Below are 16,327 nucleotides of genomic sequence, written 5' to 3' on the forward strand. Positions count from 1 at the left end.
TGATACTTATAGTCTGAACAAGAATATCTGAAGAACAAATAATACTGAAACTTGGAACATATCTCATTTCCTTCTATAAAAACAACTGCATACACACACCTGTGAAACCTTTCTGAAATTTGGTTGATTTGGCTGAAATGACCCTTTCTTGTGATGGACCTTTTCTAAATGCCTACTTGAGACAAAAGTTAAGAGTTATTGAGTTAACTGAAAAGAAACTGTGCTTTGGTTCACTGAAATATGTATTGCTCTAAATCACAGTCATATATCTGGTCCCCCACAGCTGTGGACTCAGTGGCAGAGAGCCAGAAATGAGTATTTGCAAGATGTTACAGTAGATTTACTCATTTGTTCCTTGCATCACTTGTTGACATGATGCTCTGCAGTTACATCACAAAACTTTGATCGTGCAGAGACTTTATCACAAAACTTTTCCTCCTCTTCAGCCAATTACAGACTTGTTGACCCAAAAGAGTCGCAACAATTGGTTGTGTCCAAATGTCCCGTGAGAGAGACACTGAACTAAGGACAGGTCTGAGTTGGGGTGATGGTCAGAGAGACTTCGGCAGAGACGTGGATCGTAGCAGGACGCCTCCACACTGTGGGTGAGTTACCAGTCAAATATTTCATAGTTTATCATCATTTAAAGGGGTCATGACAATATTAGGTTCAATTATGATTTTTCTAAAGTTTTGCACCAGAAAAACAAACAATTTTCTCTGACAGAAACTCTGGGTTTTACTGTCTCCTTTAACTTCTGCTGTTCTGATTGGCTAAAGTCACTGCATAGGAGAAAGGATCAGCGGGTTGTGTGAGTACCGGTATGTGTCCTCAGTAGAGTTGGTGTTTTTGATGGATCATATGCACGATTGCTCCTGCGTTCAGTCTCTGTGGAAGCTCTGTGCTGTGTAGAAATTGTAGGCTAAATATTGAGGCAACAAATCTAAATCTTGAGGATGTGAAAGACAACAGGATAAAACTATATTGATAAGATTCACCTGAACATTAAAGGTATTTAAAGCTTCTACTAACATGTTTTAATATAGGCTAATATACTAAAATGTTATGTTTACTGTACACTGAAAAAAAATGATTCGTTGAATTGAATCATTTTTTTTATCATAAGTTCAACTTAATGCATTTGTTTAGATGTAGCTAAAATCAATTGTATGCAAACACTTATGATACATTTTTTTGATTAAATTCAACTAATAATTTTTTTCAGTGTAGCGCACTCTTAAAAATAAAGGTGGTTTATTGGCATTAATGGTTCCATGAAGAACCTTTATCATTTATGGAATCTTTCCATTGGATAAAGGGTTATTTTTAGTGGAAAAAGGTTCTTTAGATTATTCAAATCTAAAATATACAATGGTTCTGTTTCAGAACTGAACTGTTCACACTTGTAGTTCGGTTCGCTTGGTTCATTTGATCCGGACAAAAAATATATAATTTAGCCGAGTCCTGGTCCGCTTAGCGTTCACACTGGCATTTTAACACCGAACCTGAAGGAATAGGGATATTCTCACAACCGGATTAGTCTTCTTTTATCACCTATATATCGTGACAAAACTTACCTTACATCCAGAACAATGCTGTGTTCTGGGACAAACGCGCTCGTTGTACGTTCGTAGCTACAGTACATGTGGTGGTATTTTGACCAGATAAAACTCGTGAAGAGCTTATAAAGTGTGTAAAGGAGTAAAAACAGTGGCAGGAATCCGTCCGTCCGTCACACACACACACACACACACACACACACACACACACACACACACACACAGATCTGCTGCGAGGAGAACCGGTTCTGACGCATGTACTGATCTGTGATGGGCAACATCGTGACTATAATGAGAAAAAGCAGGTGTGCTTGAGCCTTCGGTCCTTTATAGGGACATCGGATCCTGTTTTTGGTTCTTAACACGTCTTTGGTCCGTATTGTGTTCATATATCATTCGAACCGCACAAGAGATTGTTTGGAAGCGGATGGAGAAGCATCTTTTCAGCTCTCGGTCCGCTTGCTTGGTCCGGATGGCAGCGTTCACACTTACTCAAGTGAACCGCACTAACAGAGCAATCGCACCAGAGTTGTGAACACAGCCTTAAAGCTTCTTTCGGGAACACAAAATGGTTCTTCAATGGCATCGCTCCTTTTGGAACCTTTTTTTGTGTAATATAATATAATATCATATAATAATAAGTTGTGATCAACAGTTGAAAAAGTTCACCACTACCACAATTTCTATGGAAGGTTATTGGGAGCTTGCATAGTTACCTATAAAGTTCCGTATTAATTACAAGGTATTGCTACTGACTTATAAAGCCCTAAACGGCTTAGCTCCAGTCTATTTAACGGATCTTCTATCGCCCTATAATCCATCGCGCTCTTTAAGATCACTAAATTCAAGGCTTTTGGTCATACCTAGGATATCCAGAACCACCAAAGGAGGGAGAGCATTTTCACATTTGGCTCCAAAACTCTGGAATAGTCTTCCTGATACTGTTCGTTGCTCAGACTCGCTCTCCCAGTTTAAAACTAGATTAAAGTCGCATCTCTTCAGCCAGGCATTCATATAATCCTACAGTTCAAACTACAATCCGGCCTCTAGCTCATAAATGCCAGAGGAGAACTGGCCCCCGACTGAGCCTGGGTTCTCCCAAGGTTTTTTTTCTCCATTAGGTCACCTGATGGAGTTTTAGGACACCATTAGGTCACCTGATGGAGTTTTAGGACACCATTAGGTCACTTGATGGAGTTTTTCGGTTCCTTGCCACTGTTGCCTTTGGCTTGCTCAGTTGGGGATATTTTGGGGATATTTAATTTAATTTTATCAATCAATAAATTCCACTTGAAACAAACCTTGTTGTATTATTTTAATTTAATACTGTGAAGCTGCTTTGATACAATCTGTATTGTGAAAAGCGCTATACAAATATACTTGATTTGACTTGACTTATGGAAACTTTTTTCACTTAAAATTGCATGTTTATGTCTCGTAATTCTGACTTTTTGTCTCAGAAATGTGAGATATAGGCTAAACTCCCAGTCCGGACTTTATAACTCATAATTGCGAGTTTATAATTCTGAGGGGAAAGGTCAGAAATCCAGTTTATCTTTCTTTCTTTCTTTCTTGTATTTATATAGCACAATTCACTGCAACTGCAGTTGCACCAATGTGCTTTCCAGAGATAATAAAATATAAATAAATACATAGACAACACAAAAACAACATAAAACCACAACAAAGAGAATTTTGACTCAACGCCCAGAGGAATTAAAAGTCTGAGTTAATAGATGAGTTTTTAACAATGATTTAAAACTCGAAATAGTCTGAGCCGATCTGATGGACGGGTGACAGATTCCACAGTTTCGGGGCAGCGATCGAGAAGACGCGGTCACCCCTACGTTTTAATCTAGATCTTAGAACCGTTAGAAGAGACTGATCGGAAGACCGCAGGGATCTATTTGATGTATAACGTTTCACCGAGGAATCACGATATGTATTACACGATAAGGATTTAAAAACAAACATTAAACGTTTATATTCTACACGGAATATCTCGCAATTCAGATTTTTCTCCTCTGTATTGTGCGATATCATTCAGAATCGCAAGATAAATGTCAGAATTGAGAGATATAAACTCAGAATCGCAAGATAAATGTCAGAATTGAGAGATATAAACTCAGAATTGTGAGATAAAAAGTCACAATTACCTTTTTTATTTATTTTTTCATTCCATTCTTTCATATGTAGAACTGAGATTTTTGCTAAAATAGAGTCCATCTATTCCTATGGGAGCTGAACAACACACGGGTAACTGTGGGATTGACAGCGTCAACACAGAAAAAAGAAAGAAAAGAAAAAAAATGACAAAAGCATAATCCTCCGACTAATTAGAGATATCTGCAATTATATTCTGATTTTCAAGATCTGTAAAGGTTTGTACAAGATATCTTCAATTGACACGTCATGTAATATAGGTAGGCTAATAAGAGATGTCTCTTATTACATTTTTACAAGTCAAAATAACTAAATGATGTCTCATTCTGAATCTGCTGTTGTGGCGTGAAATAGAGCATTTGGGAGCCAGCGTCTCAGTTCTGTCACTGCAGTAAAACTGAGGTAACTGTGGAAGAAAACCAGACTGCAAAGAATGTGGTCTACATTTTTATACAATACCGTCGTTGAAGACGTAATTTGAAGCTAAACGCAGACATTCTTGGTTGCAAGCCATTAAACGGACAGGCTAGACTGATGTTGTAATTACCGTAAATAGCCTACGAGATTTCAACTTGTAAAAAGCGTTCACGTTCTCGTATAGCTCGTAATTACAACTTGAAAGATGGGAATTTTCTGAGCGCTTCCATCAGCCATAGAAACGCATAATTCCCAGTCCGAAGATGTCGTGTCAATGTCACCGGTTATCATCTCAAAATTACAGTAAATTTGGTGTACAAAACTATTGAGGTCATAGTTTTTGGGGGTGCTGTTGTACTTGCTTTATATCCAGATGTGTTTCTAATATTCAAAAAATAAGAAACTCCTCAGAATACAATGTAGTGCAACATCACCTATGACCTCAGTATTGAATTGACACATTTCTGACTGATTATAAACTTCATAAAAGCAGAATTCATGGCAAAGCTGTAGTATTGAATTACATTAGATCGTACAGGTGTGCCTAATAAAGTGGACACTAAGTGTACACAGCCTCCTTACTGTGAGGGTGTGTCATTCTCCTGGTCCTGTAATGAACCTGCTCCTATCACAGAAGTCCAGGGAGAGATGACACGAGATCATGCTGAGGGTAGATGGCCTGACAGAGATGGAGAGGTAATGTGTGCTAACTCTGGATGAGATGGCACTGACACCGAGTGTGGAGCTGGGAAGAGGGAAGCTTTATGGGGACGTGACATTACCTGGCCACACAGGAATGGCAACACATGCGTGTGTTTTTGTGTTGGCAGGGACCACAAACGATGGAAGCAAGTTGTAGCTTACCATTACAGTGGCAACTCCACTAATGAGGCGATCTCAAAGCCCATCCTCAACATCACTGACAAGGCAGCTTCGGAGTGGATCAAAACAAAACATCTGTCCCACACCCTGCAAGACCAGACAATAGGTTATACTTCATGCCAGACGTCCCACATCTGGTTAAGAACTTGAAGAGCGCCCTGGTCCGTGGACAGACATTTACGATTCCTCCAGATACAGTAGAGAGGGAGAACCTTGTCTTCAATGAGGTTTCAATTGGTCCACTAAAATATATGGTGGATTTTCAAGAGGGGATGACATTGAAAACTGCTCCAAATCTATCAAGTAAAACCCTTCAGTCCAGTCATTTTGACAAGATGAAGGTGGGTCCTGCGATGAATGTCTTTAGCAAGGCAACAAGACCCCCTCTTACTGGACAACAGCATGTTTCTATGGCGGTCTATGGGAGTGTCGTAACTGAGTTTTTCAACAGCTCTGACTGCTACTGCAGAACCATCACTTTCTCACTGCAGAGCCAAATGACGTCCAGCTCCTCCTCTCTGGATTTAATGGTTGGAGCTTGCCATCTAGCTCCTCCTCTCTGAATGTAATGGGTGGAGCTTGCCGTCAAGCTTCTCCTCTCTGAAATAATGGGTGGAGCTTGCCGTCTAGCTCCTCCTCTCTGAAATAATGGGTGGAGCTTGCCATCTAGCTCATCCTCTCTGAATGTAATGGGTGGAGCTTGCCGTCTAGCTCCTCCTCTCTGGATGTAACGGGTGAAGCTTGACCTAGTCCAGCGCTGTGGACCTAATGGGTGGAGATATGTTTAGCTTTGTGGGTAGGTGTACTCCGTGTCCTAACCAGACGTGATGCAATAAAATTCCAGTGACAAGCAATTTGTCTGTCCACAATAGACGTAACACGACTACAAGTTGAGACGTGACAAAACCAATCACAGCCAGTCAGAAGAGAGTGTGGGCGAAATCTCTCTGCAGTCACACTGCAATCACAACGAAATGGATAAGCACTAGCACAACTTAATATTCTACAATATTATTGATCTGCCTGCATTGACACCATTATATGAGAACTGAACTGAGCTGGACGATGACATCACTGTTTTCTCCAGGCTGTATAGATAAATGAACTAAATTAATAACTTTTTTACAACAAAAATTAACCATCACTGAACGTACTTAAGCTGGACTGTGATGCTATTTTCTTCTAGAAACAAACTTTGTTGCATTATTTTCCTATTATCACTGTAAAGCTGCTATATAAAAAATCGCTATATAAATAAAGGTGACTTGACTTGACTAGGGATGTAATGGTAAATGTATTGGTCCCAAAACGGCATGGGACGGCAGACGTCACGGTTCGGTACAGTCAGATGTGTAAATGTACCGAACTCGTATCAAACCGTGACTTATGTATAATGGCGCTTTTCCACTGCATGGTACGGCTCGGTTCGGCTCGGTACGGTTCGACTCGGCACGGAACGGTTCGGCTCGCTTCGCTTTTCCACTGCGTGGTACGACTCGACTCGGTACGGCACGGTTCGGTTCGCTTTAGCTCGGTTGCTTTTCCACTGCAGTTAGTACCGCTTCAAAGTGGGTGGGACTGATCGAGTTGCCGTCTCTACTGCCATGACATCATCATATTAAATGCGAATTTTTCATTCCGTGTTTCCCCATCCGCTCCTCGGCAACCAACGAGAGGAACGTCTGCACCTCGTCCACTGACCACGATTCAGCCATTTCTTTCGTAGCTTTAAGTACGGCTATAAAGGTCACGCAAAATGATATTCATTTCAAACTCACAAATGCACATAAACTGTACCAGAGATTATCATTGCCATACTTTGTAGGCTATGTTGTTCTTCTTCTAGCCGTACCGTCGCAGAAATAGAGACCGTTTGCCGTTTGTCGCGTCTGGTTAGGACACCCGTCTAGCTCCGCCCATTGGCTCTGCATCTGCCGCCAGAAAGTGTTAGCTCCGCCCACAAACAACACGTCATCGCAGTTTACAAACATCAAAATTGTTTTTAGACTTTACTCAGATCCATCTGTTGCCTTAGCGATAACTGACACGGAGAAATGTTACTGGAATTATTAAATAATATTTATCCATATATCCAGTATGTAACGCTGTGATTTCAGAGCCTGTAGAAACATGGAATTACACATCAAAAACGTAAAACAGTGCAAATAAATGTGTGTCTGAGAGGTTTAATGCTTCAGATTCAAAGCAGTCAGTCAAATGAAGAAAAAGAAAAATCAAGTATAACTGGTATTAGAAGGTAATGCATTAGTGTTGCTTGTGTGTTAGTGCAGTTTAACTAACTCATGACATTAATGTAACAGTCCACAAGCTGGCAGTGTTGCATTATTACAGAGAGAGATCATGGTAACGATGCTCTTCACTGAGACAGTGCATGAAACACTTCTCTTAAAATATGGCAAATGTTGCACCAGACGAGACCTGTACAAGTCAAGATGTATTAACATCTTATTTAGATTTTGAGTAAGTAAATGTAGTTTTATATGTGTTCGTTCCAATTTCAACCTCAACATAAACTTCTACTACTTAGTAAGTCAAAAACCTGCTTGTCCTCTCTGCAAACTCTGTCATTTTGACATGTGGCCCAGTTACTTTTTTGTTTAAATTTTTTTATAATTTCTGTATAATGCAGTTTGAAATTACCTGAATGCACAGGACCTTTATTATACAATTCTCAGACAAAATGGCCAATGACAAGTTTCCAAGGCAGGATTGGTTAAGCAGAGCTTAGCAGAGATATTTCTTGCATATTGCATGACTATTTCTTACATCTATAAAGTAATTGTCTCTATAGTAAGAATGTTACTATTGGCGTTCCCAGTCAAAAAGCAAAATTCAAATATCTCCATCTTCCTATACTAAAAAATCTGATTGAAAATCTTTAAATGAGATTTGACCTATTGATTTTGACTAGTTAAACAGTTGTTTACAGTTTTATTATGACTAGTATGATGATGATGATGATATGATATAACTAAAACAGTCTTAAAACTGAGATGAGTTGAGATGTTGTTGCCCAGAGAGAAAAACAATAGTGTCGGAGGAGAAGATGCACGAGAGACGAGAGATGGCGTATTTTCCCCGGGTTTAATAACATGACTTAAACGCCATTCATGGGGATTGAGTGGGAAAAAGTATTCAACTTATAGAAATGGAAATAAAAGAAAGAGTACAAAAGTCAGTAGAGCGGTTATCTCTTCTCCTCACATCTATTACTGACGCTCTACGCACATGCACAGTTCTCACTGTACCTCAGATTACCATAAGAGCACAAAGTGATCGTTACAGTTACAGTAAGTTTATTCACTAATACAAAACCATAGTACATAAACAAAACCTTTACAATCACACACACACAGCACAGTTACTCTGCTAGCCGTTAGCCCTCTTTTTAGGCATCCCAAGTTGTTGAAGCCCTCTTACAACCAGCCTGTGTGTGTGTGTGTGTGTGTGTGTGTGTGTGTGTGTGTGTGTGTGTGTGTGTGTGTGTGTGTGTGTGTGTGTGTGTGTGTGTGTGTGTGTGTGTGTGTGTGTCCTAAGCTGCCGAATATGAACCCAAGTAGCCGGCGCTGATAACCTAATTCTGAGATGATGTTTAGGATTAGGAGTGGTTGATATTTAATAATCTTATCATAAAGGCTTTTTCCATACTAGAGTCAAAGGAACATGCAACCTCCACAACACACACCTCGCTGATCTCCTCATTAACCACAGCCACATCTGGTGTATTAGCAAACAAATGTGAAGAGGTTTCAGAGTTATTACAATAATGAAACATGGATGGTTTTACACAAGAATGTTTGTACATTTTTACTGAAGATGAGAAATGGCTTGATTTGTCCTTCACTATAAGGTCCACTCTTCTGTCATGGCGTGCGATGTACATTCCTTGGTTTAAATTGGTTTAATTTCTATGTAACTTATTCAACTCTAATACATCTTGATGCACGAAGGAATGCTTTAATCTAATTCGATTATATCTTGGGACTTTGTAACGCCGATTGGATGGTAAAAGTACAAATTCATTGTACAACACATGATTCGGTTCCGACAGTAATGTTGGCCAACCCTGTGATAATAACACTCTAATACTGTTGAAGTGGCTGACCCACAATCTTAGAGCACATTTTTAGTTGTTTCAAAGACTTTGTTTTTAAACTGACAGACAAATTCATGCAGTCTACCATAGAGTTACAGCAAACACTCCTGATCACACATCAGTTTTCTTGCTCCAGAAGACCTCAGCATTCTCATGCACTGATGTTTACAGATACTGTCCAGTCATTCCATGATAACGTATTATCTATCATTTATTACTCCTCCTAAGTACTTATAAGTCTCTACCTGTCTGATGTGCTCATCGTGATACCAACACTCCCACATTCAATCTCCTCCATTTTTATGATATTAATATCAAGGGGCATTAAAATCGCACCACTGTAATAATTTCTCTCATAGGGCATAGTAATTCAAGGGCATAGTATAAGTAGGCGAATGCAGCTAACAAGTCATTTTGGCGGCTAGATGCTTTTTTTTACATTCAGGAGGAATTTTTGATGTCTGCAGCTTATAGTATGCTTCAATAGTACAGTAATAAAAGTATGCATTTGGATTGGATTCCTCATGTCATGACCCCTTTAACTTTTGAAATCATTGTTAGATATGGCTTTTGGTTTTGAAGTCTCTCTGGCTGATCTTGAATTCATGTAAATATAACAGTCGTTCTCGTTCACAGCTTATTTCATCATCATTCCTCATGGAAAACATCTCGGCTTTGAACCTGAACTCCACCGTCTCCGGGTGGCAGCGTCCGCTGTGGTACCAGTATGATTCCTGTGCCGAGGCTCCTCACTGGTTTATCTTCTACTTTAGTGTCAAAGTATTAAACCTGTTTGCAGGATTCCCAATGAACACCCTCGTGATGTGGCAGATTCTGAAGAAGAAGAGCGAGGGATCGACGTCAGACATCTTTATTTTCAACCTCTCAGTCCTGGACGCCTATTTCGGCCTCATGACGCCAGTAGACATGATCAACCGGCTGTACTTAAACAATCCCAAAATCTGGTATTCCCAACGTTTCGCCTACGGGCTGAAAGACGTGACTCCTTTATTTCTCACCTGTATTTGTCTGGATAGGTACGTCGCTGTGGTCCATCCCATTTTATTCACCGGGATCCGTGATAATCGCATCCGAATCGGCGTCTCCATGGTGGTTTGGGGACTCATCCTGGCCTACTCGTTGACCAAATGCATTTTAGGCGTCTTGAGTGTGAACGAAGTCTTCAGCGGAGTCATCCTCGCTGCCTTCTTCCTCATGGTGTTCTGCAACCTGTCCATCATCTGGGTCCTCAGGAAAAGTGTGGCAGGGAAAGAAGTCATGAACCCTGTGAAGAAGAGAGCCTTTAAAATGGTGTCTATCGTCCTCGCCATCATCGTGGTGAACTATCTCCCTCCGGTTGCTCTCCTGCCATTTGCATCAACCTTCTCGTTTGTGACGCTCCACTGCAAGGTTCTTCTCGCCGTGTTCTCCATCATGGACTTGAGCTGCACCATCGAGCCTTTGCTCTACATCTCTAAGATGGAGCGATCCGAGTTCTGTCCCTGCCTCGAGAGTCCCTCCAAGAAACCTGTCAACGTTAGCGTCTGAAACGAACCACCGTATGAATTTTTGTGTATTTGTCTAATTCTCAACAGGTCTGTCGTGATTGGTCACTGAAAGTAGGGGAAAACACAACATGAAATGCATATAATAAAACAAAACTAAGCAAAATAGATAGACTCATCACCTTTATAAACGAAAGAGAAAAATACTTATATCTTTAGTCACTAGGCGCGTTTCCGTTACCCTTCAAATTGCGCAAATTGAAATTGCGAATTGAAAATACGGCCAATGGAAAAACGTAAATTTCGCAGAAACTCCTATTTATGGTAAAAAAGTTTCTACGCTCGCATGAGGTGGTTTTTCAGGCAATTCGAAAAAGAACTATTTCGCAAAACTGCAATGGAAACAGTTTATGCGCATTTACAGGTCAGCTGACGTAGACGACGCGGTGTGTTTGGACTGAATACGAGACAGAGTTCTTTATTAAATTGATAAAAGACAAAAGAATTACAGGAATAATGGATTCCAAACCTCAAAGAAATGCCACAATCAAGAGCTCGAAGCAGAAATGAGGGAGAAACTCCTCATATGAGCCGCTCTCAAGTATAATAAGGGTCGTTCCTTACCATTAATGCTTGGATAACACACATACGTCTCCTTCGATTAATAATAACGGCCAGTGCAGTGGCTGGGATATACGTAAACCTACCAACATCTGTCGCCATGATTTTTGGAATAACTTATTGCGAAAGGAAATACGTTTTAGTCGCATAACATCGGTTAATGGAAACGCCGTCATTTCGCAGTAGTTTTTTGTCGACATTTAGAAAAAAAAAAAAAACGTTTTGTGCAAATCTCTAATGGAAACGCGCCTACTGATGTCAAAGGTTGTTTCCGTCAAACTCTACAGTATTTCAGCACAAATTTGTCTAATTAATTTAAGATTTATTTTTACATGGACAGGGTAAGCAAAACTGCACAGAGTCAATAAAATATGACATTGAATTAACATGATTTGAGCTGAACACCACTTCTATTTTAAATCAAACTCGGTCCTTGAGAGTCACTGTCCTGTAGAGTTTAACTCCAACTTTCCTCAACACACCTGCCTGCAAGTTTCTAGTATCCCAAGGAAGACCTTGATTATCTGGTTCAGGTGTGTTTAATTGGGGTGTTGGAGCTGAACTTTGCAGGACAGTGGCCCTCCAGGAGCAGGACTGGACACCCCTGGCTTCAGTCATGTTAATAATTTTGCATCTTACTTGGCCTTTTCAGGGTCTACTTATATAATGTCAGTGCATTTTAATGTTTAATTTTAGTACTGTGATGTATGACTCTGGGGTTTGGGTTTATGTATTGCCATGGTTTGAAATGCTGATTTTAGCAAAAGCCGTTTAGAGGCACTTATTTAAAGAGCTGCTTATCATTAACATGTTGACTTCATGAACGTGTGCCAGTTGTCTGAGTGTTGTGTGTCGTGTTTCCCCAGATGTGACCCTGTTTGCCTCTTTCTGTGCAGCTCATTCATAACGTTTCATTCCTCGTGACTCTTTTCTGATTGATCGTTAGACTCTGCGAAGATGAAGCTACAGTGAACAGAGCTGGACTTCTCTTTCTTCTCGTCACTGTTTTGAGTTTTCTTCAGATCACCTGATTCTTTTATTTCTCACAGATTAGAGACCAAGTGTCCCAGTGAATAATTAAGAACTTAACGCACCACTAATTAAGATGTTAATTAAAATACCTAGGGATTAATTAGGAACGGGCTGAGGTGACACAGATGGTACGAGCTTGTAATTGTGTAACTAGATGATTCTACGAGATTAATTAACATGAAAAACATTTACAGTAGATGGTCACGAGAGCTTGTGTTGTCATTGATCTCTGGCTACTGGAGATGGTTTTATTGACCAGAGCAATAAGGAAAAGATATATAAATATTTGTTGTATTTATTATGCATAAAGGAACTCTAAAAATGATTTACTTGCATGTCTGTTTATTTATTCTTCTGTTCTGAACTATAGCAGCCATGTGTAAATACTCTGAAATATCAGAATAACAAGAGGGACGGATTTATCTTCATTTGAACACAGTGAAAACTGTAAAGCACACAGGTTTGACACACAGCCCTGTATGAAACCCCTCTGAAATATTCACAAAACTTCACAGCTTCTCATGAAATGAACACTATGTAAATGAGTACTTGAACACCAAATAGAAAAATATCTATTCAATCCCAAACTCCACTCACTTGCTTTTGGCTCAGAAAATTAAAATTGAACATGAAACAATAAGGGTCTGCAAAATGCATAAATGTTGTGTAACACACAGAAGTGGAAAACAAACGAAAGGTTTACTAAACTCCCATCCATTAAAACCTCCTGGATTCAAATGAAATCTGAGCGAGTGACATGCATGAATAAAAAATTCAAATGCATGAATACACAGCATCCGAATGAAATGAAATGTGAAAGAAACTCACTGTTGTCAGTCATTAAACATTTGCACCAAATATTAAACTGATATTCAACCCTAAAGTGTGTGAGAAATGAGAATCCACAAGTTAATGGATCAGTCACTGGATGGAGTATCTGTATGAAAACACAAAAGCATTCAAACTAAATTTGAAGTTAGTTGAAACTGTAATGCTTTGATAGAATTCACTGAAATGCTTATTGCTCTAAATCGCAGTCATAAGCTCATATATATCGTCCCCCACAGCTGTGGACTCAGTGGCAGAGAGCCAGAAATGAGTATTTGCAAGATGTTACAGTAGATTTACTCATTTGTTCCTTGCATCACTTGTTGACATGAAGCTCTGCAGTTACATCACAAAACTTTGATCATCCCCTTCCATCGAACTGCAGACTTCATCACGAACTTTTCCGCCAGACCCTCCTCTTCATCCAATCACAGACGAGTTCTTCTGCTACACACCTTCTTGTTGACCCAAAAGACCTGCAACAATTGGTCGCGTCCAAAACGTCCCACCTCTGTCTCCCGCGGGATAAGCTTTTAATGGAGCGCCCCGAGAGAGACGCTAAACTGAGGACGTGTCTAAGTTGGGTGATGGTCAGAGAAACGTCGGGAGAAACCGACAATCGAACGGAACTGTAGCGGGAGCATTAGATTTCTGTGCAATAATTTAACTTGGTTTTATGAGGTTCACATAAACAAACTTTTGAAAGGTCGTCACTTTGTTTTGCTGCTGAACAGTCGCTCTCGTTGAAGAACCGACGCTCTAATTCACAGCTAATCATCATTCCTCATGGAAAACATCACGGATTTAAACCTGAACTCCACCGCTCCTGGGTGGCAGCGTCCGCTGTGGTACCTGTTCGAGGCGTGTGCCGAGGCTCCTCACTGGTTTATCCTCTACTTTGGTGTTAAAGTATTAAACCTGGTTGCAGGAGTGCCATTAAACATCCTCGTGATGTGGCAGATTCTGAAGAAGAAGAGCGAAGGATCGACGTCAGACATCTTTATTTTCAACCTCTCGGTCCTGGACGCCTATTTCGGCCTCATGACGCCAGTAGATCTGGCAAACCGGCTGTACTTAAGCGATGACACAATCTGGTACTCCGTGCGTTTCGCCTACGGGCTGAAAGACGTGACTCCGTTATTTCTCACCTGTATTTGTCTGGACAGGTACATCGCTGTGGTCCATCCCATTCTATTCACCGGGATCCGTGATAATCGCATCCGAATCGGCGTCTCCATGGTGGTTTGGGGACTCATCCTGGCCTACTCGTTGACCAAATGCTTTTTAGGCGTCTTGAGTGTGAACGAAGTCTTCAGCGGAGTCATCCTCGCTGCCTTCTTCCTCATGGTGTTCTGCAACCTGTCCATCATCTGGGTCCTCAGGAAAAGTGTGGCAGGGAAAGAAGTCATGAACCCTGTGAAGAAGAGAGCCTTCAAAATGGTGTCTATTGTCCTCGCCATCATCGTGGTGAACTATCTCCCTCCGGTTGCTCTCCTGCCATTTGCATCAACCTACACGTTTGTGGCGTTTCGGTGTAAGATCAGCCTCGCCGTGTTCTCCATCATGGACTTGAGCTGCACCATCGAGCCTTTGCTCTACATCTCTAAGATGGAGCGATCCGAGTTCTGTCCCTGCCTCGAGAGTCCCTCCAAGAAACCCGTCAACGTTAGCGTCTGAAGCGTAGCATGCGTGATTTAAGGCTGTCTGTGTCTCCGTGGTTCTCAACTGGAGGGTTGTGAGCCAAAACAAGCCCTCAAGTCTGTTGTAATGGGGCCATAAACAATGGCTGCATTTACTCCACAAGTCTTAATGCACAGATCACATCTTTTAACCATATCCGATTTTTTTTGGCCCGTCTGTTTACATTCACTTTAGACAGGACTGGAATCTGATATTTGTGTTTACATTCATTCCTGCTCAAAATGATGTTCAATGATCGCAATTTCTTTTCTTTACAAAGATAAATATAAAGTTCCAGCTCAATATAAAGCTGAGCGAGCGAGTACAGGCACCTCTGCCTCATAATACAACATTAAAAAGCTATTTTTGTGAATAAACATGTCGTCCTCGTCTTGTAGTGGCTTTTAATTCAAAGGGGAATCGTATATGCATGTTTAGATGTGGGTCGTATGTCCAGATATCGGATATGAATCTGATTTAAAACCACATTTGGAAGTGGCTCCGGAAAAATGCGGATCTCGTGCGGATTTTTGTGTTTTCACGTGTGCAACAAATCCCGATCTATTTCAGATTTGAGTAAAAGATTGGATATTTAGTGCCAGTGTAAACGCAGCCAGGTCAGATACAGTACAATAAAACTAACCATATATAACCAATATGACAGCAGAATAAATAGACTCTTTTAGAGCAGAAAACTCTGTTGATGTCAAAGATCGTATGTGCATCGAACTACACACTATTTTGGCACAATTTTGTGTTACCAGGTAAAAGTCAAATTCAACAGATGGATGGACATCGGCCTCTTCCTCAAACACCTCGAACGAAACATCAAGACAAAGAAAATACAGCACAGATGACATTAAATACATTAAACCTGCTCACAGAGAGAGTGAATATGATGAGGTGAACACACACTGTCTGTGCAATGAACTATTTGCATTAAACCACTTTTCAATGCAGTTCATATAAGGCCTATTAACGGTCCACTTTCTATAATATTAACGCATTTCAATGTTTGCTTGCTACTGATGTAAAGCTCTGCAATGTGTTGATGATGTAAAATCTTGACTCTGATTTGAGCAAAAGCCACTTATTTAAAGAGCTGCTTATCATTAACATGTTGACTTCATGAACGTGTGCCAGTTGTCTGAGTGTTGTGTGTCGTGTTTCCCCAGATGTGACCCTGTTTGCCTCTTTCTGTGCAGCTCATTCATAACGTTTCATTCCTCGTGACTCTTTTCTGATTGATCGTTAGACTCTGAGAAGATGAAGCTACAGTGAACAGAGCTGGACTTCTCTTTCTTCTTGTTTTCTTCAGATCACCTGATTCTTTTATTTCTCACAGATTAGAGACCAAGTGTCCCGGTGAATAATTAAGAACTTAACGCACCACTAATTAAGATGTTAATTAAAATACCTAGGGATTAATTAGGAACGGGCTGAGGTGACACAGATGGTACGAGCTTGTAATTGTGTAACTAGATGATGCTACGAGATTAATTAACATGAAAAACATTTACAGT

General features: G+C 40.4%; 2 protein-coding genes across 2 annotated transcripts in view; both read left to right on the forward strand.

The window, feature by feature from the left end:
- The first annotated feature begins 115 nt into the window (after nt 1-115).
- On the forward strand, nt 116-11,720 carry LOC309473940 (P2Y purinoceptor 1). Its single transcript, XM_082136227.1, has 2 exons — nt 116-605; nt 9,775-11,720. Exon 2 carries the CDS (start codon nt 9,796-9,798, stop codon nt 10,684-10,686), a length of 891 nt encoding a protein of 296 aa, XP_081992353.1. The 5' UTR covers nt 116-605; nt 9,775-9,795; the 3' UTR covers nt 10,687-11,720.
- Nucleotides 11,721-11,923: 203 nt separating this feature from the next.
- LOC309473941 (G-protein coupled receptor 35-like) overlaps nt 11,924-16,327 on the forward strand; it is a 4,640-nt gene continuing 236 nt past the window's right edge. The window contains exon 1 of the mRNA XM_082136228.1: nt 11,924-16,327. This exon is cut by the window's right edge and continues 236 nt beyond it. Within this exon, the coding sequence (XP_081992354.1) occupies nt 13,911-14,801 (891 nt within the window). The 5' untranslated portion in view covers nt 11,924-13,910 and the 3' untranslated portion in view covers nt 14,802-16,327.

This window comes from Leuciscus leuciscus, assembly GCF_965113295.1.
Source record: "Leuciscus leuciscus genome assembly, chromosome: 14".
In the NCBI taxonomy this organism is placed as follows: domain Eukaryota; kingdom Metazoa; phylum Chordata; class Actinopteri; order Cypriniformes; family Leuciscidae; genus Leuciscus; species Leuciscus leuciscus.